We start from the raw sequence: 15032 nt of genomic DNA, 5'->3' as shown, positions 1-15032 counted from the left end.
CACTATATGGGACGACTTCATCTTGCTTAAGGAATGGCGATCATGCGTCACATCCGGTGCGTATGTGTGTATGATGTGTGAAACAGGGGGGTGTATCTTCGCCCGTGGCAGCTACCCTGCGAAACCCTGCCTTCCCCGGTATTTCGGGGCACCCTCATCCAGTCACCCTAGTCAACTTCTCAGTGGATCGCTCAGGTTCCGCACCCACCACCAGCATCCAACGGAATCTGCCGGGTCGACAGCGGCGCAACTCCATTCCTGGTCGGCTCGCAGGTTAACTTTATCCCAGGTCACCACCGTCCATCAACTAGGGGCGCAATGCCTTCCACCATCGGAAGGACTTTTGACCCTAATGGGTATCGATCCCGGGATCTCCCGGGGGCAATGGTCGCGCCTTATATGTGTATGTATGTTGTTACAGGGTGGTATAGCTTCACCAGCGGCCCCCTTTCCCGAGGCAGTTCCCTGCTCTCCCCTCTGCGAGAAGGGCACCCTAATCCTTTCACCCCATCCGACTTCAGAATGTATTCGTTGGGTTCAGCAACTCACCACCAACATCCATCCAAATCTAGCGGATCAACGGCGCCACAACTTAGTTCCTAGTCAGCTCGCAAGTTGATAAAATCACGACCTACATCGTCCACAAGATGGGGGCCGCCCCCCATTTCAACACCCCTCTCACACCGAGGAGGCGGATTTGAACCCGAACCCTCCGGGAGCAGAAGACAGGCCACTTGTGTACCAGCCACCTGTGTACGTAAGTATGTATGGCAACAGTTGCAGCTACCTGCTATCCAACTGCCTGCCAACATGCGCCAGAAGAGTCGATTTTAGACACCTGCACCATTTCTAAAGGCTCTCCAAAATCACGTATCCTATAACGTATGTGCTTGGAACAGACGATCGACTCGTCAAACCTCTGTGACCCGAGGAAACATGTATGCCTACCCCCCCGTGATGTATCGGAATTTTTCACAGCGTGCAACTGTCCATGCCAAATTATACAAGACGTGATAGTCGTGACGAGTGATGGCTCGGGCCCTCCGGTCGGTTTGGTCAGTAACGGTCAAACTCAGACGATCGCCCATCAATCAGCAGCAGCAGGCCTGCAGCTCGCTGTCCGACAGCAGCTGTCAGACGAGCGCGCGCACGGTCCACAAATCTAGGACGGGCTCCTAGGATGTACGAAAGAATGGGCGTTAGCACATCCATTTTGATATATATACATAAGCCATGCAATAGTGATGCATACGGCCATTGTCGGTCCTTCTTTACGGTATGTTTCTTGATTGTAATACATATGCTTTGGGATGCTCGAAGCTTCGCCTGTGGAGCGTTCTTATGGTAAGTGCAGGAGCTGTTATCCTTTGCCAGATAAGTCAAACCATGTCAAGTCTTTGAATCCTTCTCAGGCCCACTCGTCCACGACATACATACGGACAGATGGGGAGCGTTTTCAGCGTATGCGGATGATTGCATCTTGCTGTGTACGTGGCATTCCGCTTGCCATAAAAACCGTCCTAGCACCGTACTCCTAGGACTGTATACCCTATGCGTCCTTCTACCCGACACTCCGACACCCCATCCCCGTTCCCTATCCTCCCAAAAAGGTCGCGGAGCAAGCGGAGCGCGGTGTCTCAACCAGCTGATCAACACGTCTGCGGGCATACAAATGCTGCCGCGGCAGCCTTGCTTTGTTTTGGAGCCTGGGCAAAGCCATTTCCGCGTCCCGCCTGATGTGAAGTTGTCGTTGTCTACAGGTCCTGCCCTAATGTATATTAGATAAGGTTAGGACACGATCTACAAGCGATGGAGTATTTACATAGAACAGACGACGCTGTCCTTCTTCGCTACCTGGAATCGCAAGTTTTCATCCTAGGCTCCCTAGCTACGTAGCTATACTGTGTCGGCTTAGAGTTGCGGATATGTAGTTTGGATATTGGTCATTTGCACGACCCGCCGCCGCAGCAGCGTGCGGCTGCCCTCCCAGCGCCGTGTGTGTAGGAGAGCGTACCTGTCCAGCTGGCGATTGGATGCCTTGACCATCGCTGCGGCACCGCTGAAGCCCCCCGTGCGTGCACGTCTACCCCGGACACAGGCAACATTTGATATGTGGTGATGCAGGTCCGATATTCTTATTCATATATATATATATATATGATAAGAATATTCATATATATAGGCAACATATGATATGTGGTGATGCAGGTCCGATATTCTTATTCATATATGTGGTGATGCAGGTCCGATATTCTTATTCATATATTCTTATTCATATATATATATATAGGGTTTTAGGGTTTTATATATATATATTCATACATATATTCATATATATAGGTATATATATATATATTCATATATATATGAATATATAATATTATTCTTATTAATATTATTCTTATTCATATATATATATATAATATTTTAACAGCCCAACCACGTGGTTGGGCTGCTGCAGAACCAGATATCAAATGTTGCCCATGTGTCCGGGGTACGTCGTACCGACAACTTTCGCTGGTTTCGGTCGCCGCTGTGCGGTGGGTCTACGAGTTGCCTTGATGCCCTGGGCTGCCGTTGCGGGCGGCTTGGGCGCTGCCCTCATCATCCCGTCAAAAGAAGCACACTTAAGGCTGCTAGCGCGCTACAGTTGTTACAGTCTGGCGTCCAGCGGCGAGGCAGCAATGCTCAAGGCGTCCAATCGCCAGCCGGCCATGCATGGTCTTAACACGGCGCTGGGAGGGTGGCGGCTGGGCGGCGGGTCGTGCAAGAATCCATCCTGAATTTACTGTGAAATGCCTTTTTCGATGCGTGGCTATGTCAAGAGGAAGTAGCAAGGATAAGGAACTGGTTTAGGGGTGAGGTGTATGCGCCATAGGATACTGTAGTAATCCTCATGGCTCGTTTCCAACCCCAAAAAACATGATGGATGTGGCGAGGGGCAAGTTCGCATCCCGTTGATTCGGTCACGTCATGTGACCGTCATTATATGACAGACAGAAGGAGCTGAAATGGGTTAAATCTGCCCTGCCTTTTCGATTGACAGTATGTACAATCTTCTGCCCTCCTAAGTGAGCATTCTCGGGCAGTTGATTTGGTGATGGGTCTTTCTTACAGTCGATGCGCGCTACTGGGACATGTACGATGACGGTTGAGAGGTATTAACATCGTTGTTTGTCCGTCTTATGTTATCTGCACAGCAAAGGGTCGTTGAGATGCCATGGACGGTTCTTGTTAGCAGGGTGGACGTACGATGTGGTGTGGCTAGATGGTTTCTTGTAACCTCGAGTAACAAAACCTAGTATTATTATTCCTTCATTCCTTCTTCCGGTTATACTTTCCTGCCTAGACCCGCTTCATGACGAAGCTTAGAGAGAAGAGAAGAGAAAATGCTGAATGGTGCTGGTGTACGTACAGCGCCCGTTCTCACACCGACAGACTTGAAATGACAAGACTCAGCATTACTACATGACGGCCAACAAGCCAGCCACATACACATACTCCACCAACTTCCCACTTCGGAAATTTACCCCCAGGATTAATAGCTATACCTCTATCCGTCTGGCATGCTTCACATATCCCTTACATATATATGGCAAATTACGTAAATTCTTTTCGTACGACCGTAACCTGCTCGCCTGCCTGTCTGTCTGTCTGTCGTTTGTAAGTCCATCTATCTGTCTGTCTGTCCATCTATCTGTCTGTCTGTTTACTTGTCTATCGACTCGCACACCCTACCAGCGAGCCCCCCGCCTCCCGTCCACACCCCCATCACCCTCTGCCTCCAACCCCACCACTCGCGGTTGATAAGTTACGGCGGAGGATCCAGGAAGCCAAGAAAGTGCATGTTTTCTACAGCGTGCGAACGTCGAGAAGAAAAACCATTCCTGCAAATTTCACAGTTACTGAATACGTACAAGCCTTGACCGTCCGTACAGTTTACCTTCAAACAAGGCGTTCCTCCTCTTTTCAAATCATTCCTCCTCTTTCAAGCTGTCTCGCAACCCGGCGTCTACCCCTGGGTGTCGCCACTTCCCTTCAAATTGTGTCATCCTCCATCCCCCCCTATACCCCTTGAGAAGTCTCTATCGACTTCTCCCTCGCCATTGCCACCCCCCATGCTCCCTCTGCCGCCCGCTATCATAGCCACCGCTAATAGCAGCAGCAGTAGCAGCAGCAGTAGCAGTAGCAAACCTGGACAGCAGCTTACTCATGGCTGACACTCACCGCTACTCTCCTTCCCCGGCCTCGACCCTTTCCCACGGTGCCTCCCCCACTCGGCGCAGCGTGTGCTGCTGTAGCTGTAGCCGCAGCCGCAGCCGCAGCAGCCGCTCGCGGCGGCCGCGGCGGAGGCACTTCCGGCGCCGCCGCCACCACATCCACCACCTCATCCCCCCCATCAAGCTGCATCACAAACGTGCCGCGCGTCATGCGACCCTGTACGGCAATACCGTCAACGCTCTGCCGTACCACGACACCGTTCCGCGATGCCATGATCACCTCCTCACCGTCACGCACAACCAGCACCGCCACGACGTGGTCGGGTCCAGCGGCCCCCTGCTGCTGCTGCTCCTGCTGTTGCCATTGTGCTGCCGTACCGCCGCTGCTGCTGCGGCGGCTCCGTTGCCGCGCGCGCTCGGCGCTCGCGACGCGGATTGCGACCATGCCTGCTTGCCGCCGCATTCCAAGCCGCAACTGACCCAACGGAATTCGCTTCCCAATGCCGTGCGCAGTTACCAGCAGCAGGCACGGCCCGGCGGGCCCACGGCTCGACGTTTCCTCCTCTCCTTCCTCTTGCTCTCCCTCTTGCTCCTCATCAATAGCTGCGGTCAATCCTTGTTCTCCCCCTTCCTCCTCCTCCTCCTCCCCATCGTCATCCCCGTCCTCTGCTACATCCTCCCCACGCTCGGACGCGGCAGTAGCAGTGCCAGCGGAGGCGGAGGCAGTGGTAGGTAGCTGGGATCCCAGCAGCGGCGCCAACTCAGCGGGCAGCACGGTTATGTCCGCGATGCGGTCGTTGGGCCGGCGCTTGCTCATCCGCATGGCCTGTTCAGTGTATTTATAAGTCCGAAATTGTAAAGATGTGGGTTGGGGATATGGAATGGGGAGAGGACGAAATCAAGTGGAATGGACTGGTGAATGCGGCACCCTGGTGGCTGAGAGTGAGAAACGACGTGGAGGACGCCCCATAGGGGTGAGGAGGAAAGAAGGCAGGGGTCTTAATTTGGGAAACCACACATGCATGCAAAAGTAAGCTGCGGCGGAGGGAAGCCAATTGCCGAATCAAAACTCTGCCGACAAATGGGGGGAGGAAAGACGAACCACGAGCGAGTGAAGCTGATGCGAAGGAAAGAAGGATGTTGTTGCAGATGTCAAGAAAGAATAACTAACCAGTCGACAAAGGGAGGGGAAAGTTGTTGAGAGGAGGGGGTTCAGGTTGAGGATGAGGACCGCAGCCGCTGACTGAATGAGTCACTTACCCGCCAAAAACCAAAAGATTGTGATGCGAGGTTTCCTCTCTTCCTCTCTTTCTATCTTTCCTCATTCATAATCCCTAATGCATTTCCCTTTCCCTTGCCTGGAAGCAAAATTGTCTGTCATTCTTTTACTCCAAACCCTCCAGAACCCGTTCGTACAAGCTGACTGGCTCCCTACCGGGTCCCGCAACGCCACCACACACACACATTCTCTTGTGACTCCTTTTCTATCTCTCTTCATTACCCTCGCTCCACTATGCTCTGTTCTGGGCCAATCTTTCCCCCGCCCTCAAACCCTCAAACCCCCTGTAGGCATCCAACACCACCATGATTTTCCAGTTTCCCAATCCCCATATGAGCAAAACACACACACACACATGCACACATGCACACACACACAGACTGACTTTGGTCCACTTCCTCTCCTTTCCCTACGAACACACATACATACACACACACCACCCACGAAAACAAATACAACAAACACATACACACACACGCGCGCGCTTACATGTGTTCCCGCCGACTGCGGCCCCGAAACCCGCACGTCCGTGGCGGGAAACAGCAGCACCTGTCCCTCCGCGGAGGCAACCACCACCACATCCCCGGGGGAGCGGCTCAGGGCGGCCCAGCACAACTCCTCCTCCCCGGCTTCATCAGGCCCCTTCTTCTTGGAGGCTGCATCGCGGGCGCTGCTACTGCTGCTGCTATCCCTACCATCGCCAGTGGCTTTTGAGCTGCTGGATTCCAGGCCCATCACCTGGAATAGATGATTAAAAGGACATGTAAAGGTGTGTGAACTTACATGCGGAAAAGCCCAGAATGGGGAGATATCATTATTATTATTATTATTATTATTTTTATTTATTTATTTATTATTATTATTATTATTATTATTATTATTATTATTATTATTATTATTATTATTATTATTATGATGATGATGATGATGATGATGATGATCATGATCATGATGATGATGATGATCATGATTATGATCATTATCATGATTATCATCATTATCATGATTATCATCATTATCATCATTATCATTATTATCATTATTATCATTATTATCATTATTATCACTATTATCACTATTATCATTATTATCATTATTATCATTATTATCACTATAATTATTATATATGATGTGTGAAACAGGGGGGTGTATCTTCGCCCGTGGCAGCTACCCTGCGAAACCCTGCCTTCCCCGGTATTTCAGGGCACCCTCATCCAGTCACCCTAGTCAACTTCTCAGTGGATCGCTCAGGTTCCGCACCCACCACCAGCATCCAACGGAATCTGCCGGGTCGACAGCGGCCCAACTCCATTCCTGGTCGGCTCGCAGGTTAACTTTATCCCAGGTCACCACCGTCCATCAACTAGGGGCGCAATGCCTTCCACCATCGGAAGGACTTTTGACCCTAAGGGGTATCGATCCCGGGATCTCCCGGGGGCAATGGTCGCGCCTTACCAGTAGTGCCAAACCCTAGTATGTGTGTGTATGCACGCGCGAGAGTGTTTCTAATGTGACACCTTGGGTTGCGTTACTACTCCCCGTGTGGGTGATCCACTGCAAAGACAACAAGACCGATGACGACGACGACGACGACAACAAAGCAGACAAGACACCCATACAGACAGACAGGCCGACAGAACAGATCCAGATGCAAATACTTGCGCTACCCCCCCAGCCCAACTAAACCTCCCCAGCCAGCACCTTCCCCTGAACCAACCACCTCAACCGTCTCAGGCTACTCCCACCATAATGCCCTTCTTGCTCTCCCTCCGGTTCTTCAGCGCCAGCCGCTTTATCCGCCCGCCCCGAGTGCACAGCACAAGACACGGGCCCGCCACCGCCCCGCCCACGTCCTCGCCCTCCACCTCCTCCTCCTCCTTTGCTTCAGATCCCGCGTCTTCCACCTCCTTCATCCGGCCGACAGACTCGGTGCCACCGGAGGCCGCGGCAGCAGTTGGTCTGGCGGCGGAAGTGGTGGTGGCGGTGGGGGGGCCGGACAGCAGCTCCGGCGGCACAGGCACCAACGCGGCGATTGGAAAGGACTGCGGGATTTTGAGAACCTTTGAAACGGGGGAGGGAGGGAGAAAAAGGAGGAGGGTAGGGTGGGAAAAGGGGGAGGGAGGGAACAGGAAACGTGAGGGGACGAGGAAAGAATTCGGGACCAGGTCCAGAGCCTGTGGGTAAGAGACTCAGCCCGCAAACGTAAAAGCTGTTCAGAGACGCGATGCAAAAAAAAAGACACATGCAAGCACACACAAAGGAAAGAAACTTAGCCAGGTTAGAAGACTCCTCATTTGCCTACAGTACATGTGCGTATGGAAATGTCGTACATGTACGGCAGTGGCTTACATTGGCGACGCTGGTACCCGAGGGACCGGCCACCGCGGCGGCGGCGGCTGCTCCCCCGGAGGTCTAGTACGACCACCGTACACGACCCGAGGATGCGCGGGGGTAGGGGTTAGGGGGGAAAGGGGAAGGAAAGGAGAAGGGAGCCGGGAGGGGGTACGCGGGGTGTGGGACGGCGGGTACGGAAATGTGTACGGACATGTGGAGGAGGATGGAGAGGAGATTGGCTAGAAAAAGTCAAACAGGATGGAGGCCAAGCATGATCAACTGCGAGAAGATAAACGAAGACTCCCCGACGTGAAGGGGTGTGCGTGCGTGTGTGTGTGTGTGTGTGTGTGTGTGTGTGTGTGTGTGTGTGTGTGTGTGTGTGTGTGTGTGTGTGTGTGTGTGTGTGTGTGTGTGTGTGTGTGTGTGTGTGTGTGTGTGAGCGTGTGTGTGTGACACCTTCTTGTGTTGCGCTACCCCGTAACAAGATGCCGTGACGAGGGGCCACATACCGCATACCTTTGACGATGCGCCTGACGCCGAAGCTGACGAGGCTGATGAGGCTGATGACGACGACGGCGGTACGGCAGCTGTCCGTGTCTTGAACATCCTGCCGTCCGGCGTAACGACCATCAGCAGATCCCGGTCGGAGCCGGCAACCAGGCTGGCCAGCTGGTCGCCGCTGCGCAACCGAATTCCCGATTTGCCTGTTTAGGCGACATGATTAGATGATGAAAAGATGATGATGATGATGATGAGTGATGTAATTTGGTTGGGCAGCAAGGTGCAGCAGCAATAATAATTGCACAGTTGCGCGTGGTGTGGGTAGTAGGGGTGCGGTGCGTGAGATGGGTTGAGGTGTGTGGCGAAGCGGAAAGGATGTTGGGAGGGGGGGTTTCCCATTCGAGAGATCTTATAAAAGAGAATGTACGGCGAAAAAACAAAACAAAGAAACTGAGAAATATTATCGTATGTAAAACGGAATGTTGTACTATTCTATTCTTTTAGTAGTAGAAGGGCATATGAAACAGCGAAACAATTTTTTGTAATTGTAAAAACTTTTATTAACAGAAATAATTGCGTTTTTTTAGTTTTAGTTGCCCTTCCCATCGCTCACACAACAACTTCCCAGCAACGCCTCTCGCTGGCCCCAACGCCTCCCCATTTCTCCCCCCCCTGGAGGTCCCGGACGGCCCGGGTTACCTACCTCGCGTGTTTCGGTTCTGCGCCGTCAACGAGTCCCCCGCCAACCGCCTCAGAAAGCCCCGACGTGATGCCAGTACGAGACAGGGCTTTGGCGGGACGAGGGACTCCAGGGAAGGAGTGGCGGCTGCAGGAGACGGGGTTGGAGGAGGGGAAAGGGGCGAGGGAAGTGCAAGCAGGGGGAAGGTGGAACCCACACAGGGGCGTGTGTGGGTGTGTCTTTGTGTGTGTCTTTGTGTATGTATGTATGTACTTAAATGCCTCGCGGTCACAAGTGGCATGCCAGATTGGAACATGGATATGTGAGAAAGTGAAGAAATGTTTAAAAAAAATCATTTCTGCTATCTTTTAAAACTTTTCAACTTGTTTTTTTCTTATTAAGGACTAATAAGATAATGCCCTTCGGCATACAGCTAGATTCTAGCGCAGAGTACACCTCAGCATGTCGTCGTGAGGATCCAAAAGCAAGGTCGTTAAGAAGTATGGCTTATTATCAGAGCCGAATTACTCCACTCCAGCGCAGCCAATCTCCCCTTGCTGTATTTGTGTAATTTATAAAATTTCTGTTGGTGTTTAAAACACCGTACTACTCACGTACATCCTCCGCCGCCACCAGTGCCGTACGACGGGGTTCCGGAAACGCCGCCGCCAGCGCCTCTGCCTCCTGCTCCACCACCGCCAACAGTGTCGTACGGTTGGCCAAAATGTCCCCCAGCCTCGCAATGCTATCGGCGTACCGTGCATAGTCGGGAGGTGGGAAAGACGGCGTACGGCGGCATAGTACGTGTACATGTACATGCACGGCAAAGGGAAGGACACGGAGGAAAGGCTTCGGCGGGGAGAACATCAAAATAAGCATCATACTCAAACAAGTTGTTTAATAATCTTATTACCATGTCACGAACAACTTGCAGTTTGCAGAAATGAGAGGCGCGGAGGCCGCCTCAAGATTTTCTTGGAAGGTCCAACCAGCGGGGGTAGGGTAGGGTAGGGTAGGGTAGGGTAGGGTAGGGTAGGGTAGGGTAGGGTAGGGTAGGGTAGGGTAGGGTAGGGTAGGATAGGGTAGGATAGGGTAGGGTAGGGGAACCCCCCCTGCTTTTGGACCCCCTCTTTGGGGGTTAATCGTGTCGGCCGCATCCCAATACACACATATAGACGCACACACATACATACACACACATACATACAGATGCACACATACATACACACACCTCTGCTGCAGCTCCCGGCGTTCCTGGTCCAGCTTAGCGGCTTCCAACCCGGTCAGACGGCGCAACGTAAGGCCCAAAATAGCCTCCGCCTGGAGTTCAAAGCGGGGAGAGGGTGTGAAGGGGGCACATGCTGCTGCAGCGGCTGCTACTACTGCTGCTGCTGATGATGATGATGATGCTGATTGATGATGTTGATGATGATGATGATGCAAGAAGCGAAGGGTTGCCGGCTGACGTCCAAAGCAACAAATTCTGGAGGAAGGAGGGCGCACCCACCCACTCACCCACCTACCCACCTACCCCCCCCACACACAAACTCTATTCCATGTATCTCAATACACGCTCGCACTCTCTTTCTCCTTTCCCGACCCCCCCCAACCCCCCACCCCCCCTCCCGACCCCCTCTCCCCACCCACCCCCTCTCCCCGCCGACCTGCTCCTCGCTGAGTCCGTGTTTGGCCACCAGTGCCCTCCTCGCCGCCCCCCCGTCCTCCGCCGCCCGCACATCCGCCACCACCGCATCCAGCCGGCCCTCCTCCCGCAGCAGCCTGAGGAACCCCTCCACGAGGTGAAGCCGCTGTTGGGCGGCTCGGAGGGAGGCGGAGGAGCGGCGCTGAACCACATCACATCTGGGGCACGAGGGTTTTGGGGGGAAGAGGGGGGAGGGTGCGCGGGAGGGTGTGTGTGTATGGGTGTGCGTGGGGGGGGGACGACCGGTGATGAAAAGGGTGCAGGGGGAAAGATGACATGCAACGTGACGTAGTTACGGGGCTCCGTCATGCCAATACACGTCCCGAGCGGTGGTGCAACAGCCCTTGAATATGCGGGGGACGACTGAAGGGGCGTGACACGGGAGGGAAAGAAGGGTTTTAGAGGGGGAACATCCGGCTGCATCAGGTGAGAATACCACACAGGATAGGATGATACAGATCTCTAGACAGTTTCCGTACAAACCCAAAACACACGCATGCACACGCGTGAACCCCTCACGCTGTGTTTCCCTCAAAAAGATCTAAAAATGTACGGCGCGGATAAGCCCCCAAATTACCACTGCCACTACCACCATCACCACGACTATCACCACCATTTCCTTACCTGAAGTCCAGAAACGCCAGCAACATGTCCTTGAGACCCATCTGCAAGGGCTTCGTGTTTAGCAGAGATGTGCAGTTGTAGTGGAAGTTTACCTGTACGGCATAGTACGACACAGTACGGCACGTCGTCTCGATGCAGTACAAGAAAACAGAAAATGCAAACCGTACGTGTTAGAATATGATGAAGTACGCAACGATAACCGCTAAGCTCAATCTCACATATGACTCCTGGAGCTCTAAAAGCAAGATGCCAAAGAGAACCGTTTAAACCCTAAAACCCTAACTCATCAAGGGCAACTGATTGCTTGTTCCAATAACTCCTGGGCAACCCAGGGGACTGAAACCCGCAACCCGCCTACCCATTACAGCCCACTAGGAGGAACAGACGGACGTAGAGCCGCGCGCATGCCCCTGCGCTGTGTTTCGGCCCCCGGTCAGGGCCCTGCGCGGTGCTCTCGGTCCTTTCTCGGGACGAGAGCCGCCCCCCACAGTGTAACACCCCCCATCAACTCAATACAATACAGCCCAATGATCGCAAAACCCAGAAGTATCCGGGAGTCGGTACTGCACCTGCAACCTCGTACTGTTGTACAGTTGGGCGAGGACCACCTGCGCCGGTGTGATACGTGTGTGTATGCGTGTCGGGAAGTTGGGAGGGGGGAAGAGGGAGGGAAAATCTGAACGAGCCATGACGTCCGGCGGAAGTAAGGTGTAAAGGTAAGCGAGGAGAAGGGAAATGGGGGGGGAGGGTACCGCAGGGGGCCCTGGTTCTACCCCCCGGGGGAAAGATGGGAAAAGACATACATACACACAGATATACACGCCACACNCTTTTCATCACCTACTGAAGCCCCCCTTTACCCTCCACACTCCCCTCCCTCCTTACCTTCCCCTCATTTTGTCCCGCCCCGCCCCACCCCACCCCATGTGCCCAAACCAGGCCCCCTCTCCGCTTTTTCACCCACCTTCCCACTGTAACCCTTTTTGACCTCCACTACAACCCGTACACCCGTACGGTCGCTCTCGTCCCGTACATCCGACGCTCCTTCGAGCTGTTTAGACTCGATGAGTTCCGCGATAGAGGCCACCAGATCCGACTGGGGATGCAGGGGGGAAGGGGAGGGGGAGAGATACAGAGAGGGTGGGGGGGGGGAGATGTACGAGGGGTAGACGTCCTCAAAGTCCGAAAAAACTGCCCAGGAGCGAATCCTAAGCGATATGGTCATTGACCCGTGGTTCCGGAAGTAAAGCCGATTACGCTGCCGACATTACCGGGGGGGTTCTTATATGGTGATGCAATATCCGCAGCAATGACACGGCGGGAAAACCCAGTACTGCCGCCTGACGTCCACGCAAAAGCTGCCAGACAACGGCTGACGGGGGGTTCATTTTATAAAACCCGCCACGAGACGAAACTGCGCTTTGTGAAAACGTTTTGATATACCGAACGTTGATGAACGTTTGGGGGCAGATGAATAGATAGATGAATAGATAGATAGATAGATAGATAGATAGATAGAAAAAAAGAGGAAAATAGAGAGAGGGAGAGAAATTTCCGAATTCTGTGAGACACGAAGTATGACAAGATGTTAGGAAGGGTGCCGCTAAAGGCACATTACTCCAGAGGACCACGGACACAAATATATCGTACAACAATCTGTGGTACAACATGTGCCGTACCTTGTACACCTGGTACGGCAGCTCCGTGATTACGACAAGCTCCCTACCGCTTCCACCTCTACCGCCGCCAATATCCTCATCAACTGCCTGTGCCGCCGCCGCCGCCGCAGCGGCTCCACGACGGCGGCGAGTCCGACCCGCCGCCGTCGCCACCTCATCATTTCCGCCGCCGTCGTCACCGCCGCCGCCGCCGCCGCTGCCTCCACCTACCCGCTCTATCGTTGCCTTGCCGCGCACCACAACCGAACCCCTTCCGGTCTCGTACACCTGTATATACCGGCAACACGGTTTTATGGTTTCGGAGCCAAGTTGGTTTTGGAGCCAGGCCAGGCACCACGGAAAACGGTTGGTTGTGTTTGTGTTCCGTTCGAACCGTACACGACCATTACATGCTTCATTTAACCGTCCAAAGACCACCCACAACCATCCGTACATGCGCAACCCTACACACGCACCCGACACACACAAGGACTATCAAAACAAACACACATACACACACACTCGCTCACACACACACGCACTTCCCCCCCAACACTTAACGTCCATCTCCCCCACACTTCAACCCCCCCCCCCCCCCATCCTCCCCCCCCACACACACACACGCAAACCCGCACCCACTTGCAAGAGCTCGGGTCCCACCACCACCTCGCCACCTAACGAGGGACGAAAGGAGGGCAAGCAAGCGGGCGGGGGAGCCGTGACGACGGAATCGGGATGCGCGGGGGATCTTCCGCAGGGAATAATAAGGTGGAGATGGTAAAGAGGTGTATGTGTGTGTGCGTGTGTGTGTTGGCGGGGGGGTTGTATGTGTGTGTGTGTGCCTTCTTTACTTCTGGCGCATCAGTCTCTCCTTGCCATCAGCTTAACTCGCTCGTGGGAACACGACGAACCACGAGCGAGTGAAGGTGATGGCAAGGATAGACTGATGCGCCGGAAGTAAAGAAGGCATAACTAACCAGTCGGCGGTCGTGAAGGAGTCGTCCTCGATGTGTGGGGGGAGAGGGGTGGGATTATAGCGACGGGGGAGGAATAAAGAAAAACAACAGCCAAGGTAAGGGGGTTGGGAGGAGATATATGCGAATAGCGAGCCGGAGCGACTGCCGATGTTCAAATCCGCAAACTGTTGGGCTGGGTCAAACTGCAGGGGGGAGCCGGGCCGCCGGAGGGCGACCCGTGGGTCGCGGTGCTGCGGTAGTTTAGGGTTGAGGTGGGGAATCATGTGTAACGAAATCGGAAATGGATGATACTGGGTTGGGGGAGAGATGGGGCCACCGGAGTCGCACCATACGACACAGGACTGCTTGCACGGGTACGGAACGTCCGATATAACTTAGAAGCCCCCCAAAAAACCAACTTTCGGGTTATCCCCCACAGGCCCTACAGGCCCTGCGTAACTAATATCCATCCAGTCACTTAATTTACCACCAACCAACCAACTACCTGAATTAACTGCCCACCTGTGGGGAAGTCCGGTCCACGCACGTGCTTCAGGAGCTCCTCCGTGGTGACCCGTGGGTCAGTGATGAGGGCCCGTAGCGCCGAAACCACCTCCCCTAGATTATGCGGCGGGATGTTTGACGCAAGGCCCACCTGAAAAACACCATACACACATTCGTGTACATACACACCACATCGCGGCACAGATCATTCATATACACACCACACAAAGTAGCACACGCGGCCCCCTCGAGTTCATGTTCCTCACCCCTCTCCCCCCTTCCGCTCATCACACCCTCTCCACAACATGCTCCCGACTCTTCACGCCCGTCTCCCCTCCCCCCCCTCTCTCTCTGTGTGTGTGTGTCTTTCTGAGGCCTCATCTCCCTCTACAACCACTTTTCTTCCCTTCCCGTTCCTCTCGGACACCTCGCCTCCTGAGACACCCTTCCCCCCCCCTTAGCGCACTTATCCTTCTGTCTTTTCCACTTCTTTTCCTTCTCTTCCCCCATTCCTCGTCTGTGGTACGTCTTTCCTCCCCTTCTTCCCTCTCTCTCTCTCTCCCTCCCTCCCCCGC

The 15032-nt window shown here is 53.7% G+C and overlaps 1 protein-coding gene across 1 annotated transcript in view; it reads right to left on the bottom strand.

Annotated features, from left to right (window-relative positions):
• Positions 1-3183: 3183 nt before the first annotated feature.
• The window catches only part of VOLCADRAFT_91671 (uncharacterized protein), a gene marked incomplete at both ends in the record, with an annotated part of 14519 nt that continues 2670 nt past the window's right edge, over positions 3184-15032 (bottom strand). Inside the window, 15 exons of the mRNA XM_002951101.1 lie at positions 3184-3192; positions 4228-5046; positions 5989-6237; positions 7245-7458; positions 8381-8537; positions 9038-9160; positions 9628-9758; positions 10245-10333; positions 10678-10873; positions 11340-11431; positions 11909-11947; positions 12304-12435; positions 13019-13285; positions 13637-13671; positions 14476-14608. Coding sequence (XP_002951147.1) covers positions 3184-3192; positions 4228-5046; positions 5989-6237; positions 7245-7458; positions 8381-8537; positions 9038-9160; positions 9628-9758; positions 10245-10333; positions 10678-10873; positions 11340-11431; positions 11909-11947; positions 12304-12435; positions 13019-13285; positions 13637-13671; positions 14476-14608 — 2685 coding nt within the window. The remainder of the gene's footprint in view (positions 3193-4227; positions 5047-5988; positions 6238-7244; positions 7459-8380; positions 8538-9037; positions 9161-9627; positions 9759-10244; positions 10334-10677; positions 10874-11339; positions 11432-11908; positions 11948-12303; positions 12436-13018; positions 13286-13636; positions 13672-14475; positions 14609-15032) is intronic.

This window comes from Volvox carteri (assembly GCF_000143455.1).
Source record: "Volvox carteri f. nagariensis unplaced genomic scaffold VOLCAscaffold_22, whole genome shotgun sequence".
In the NCBI taxonomy this organism is placed as follows: domain Eukaryota; kingdom Viridiplantae; phylum Chlorophyta; class Chlorophyceae; order Chlamydomonadales; family Volvocaceae; genus Volvox; species Volvox carteri.
Note: the sequence above shows the minus strand (reverse complement) of the source record. Positions and strands in the feature narration are given on the sequence as shown.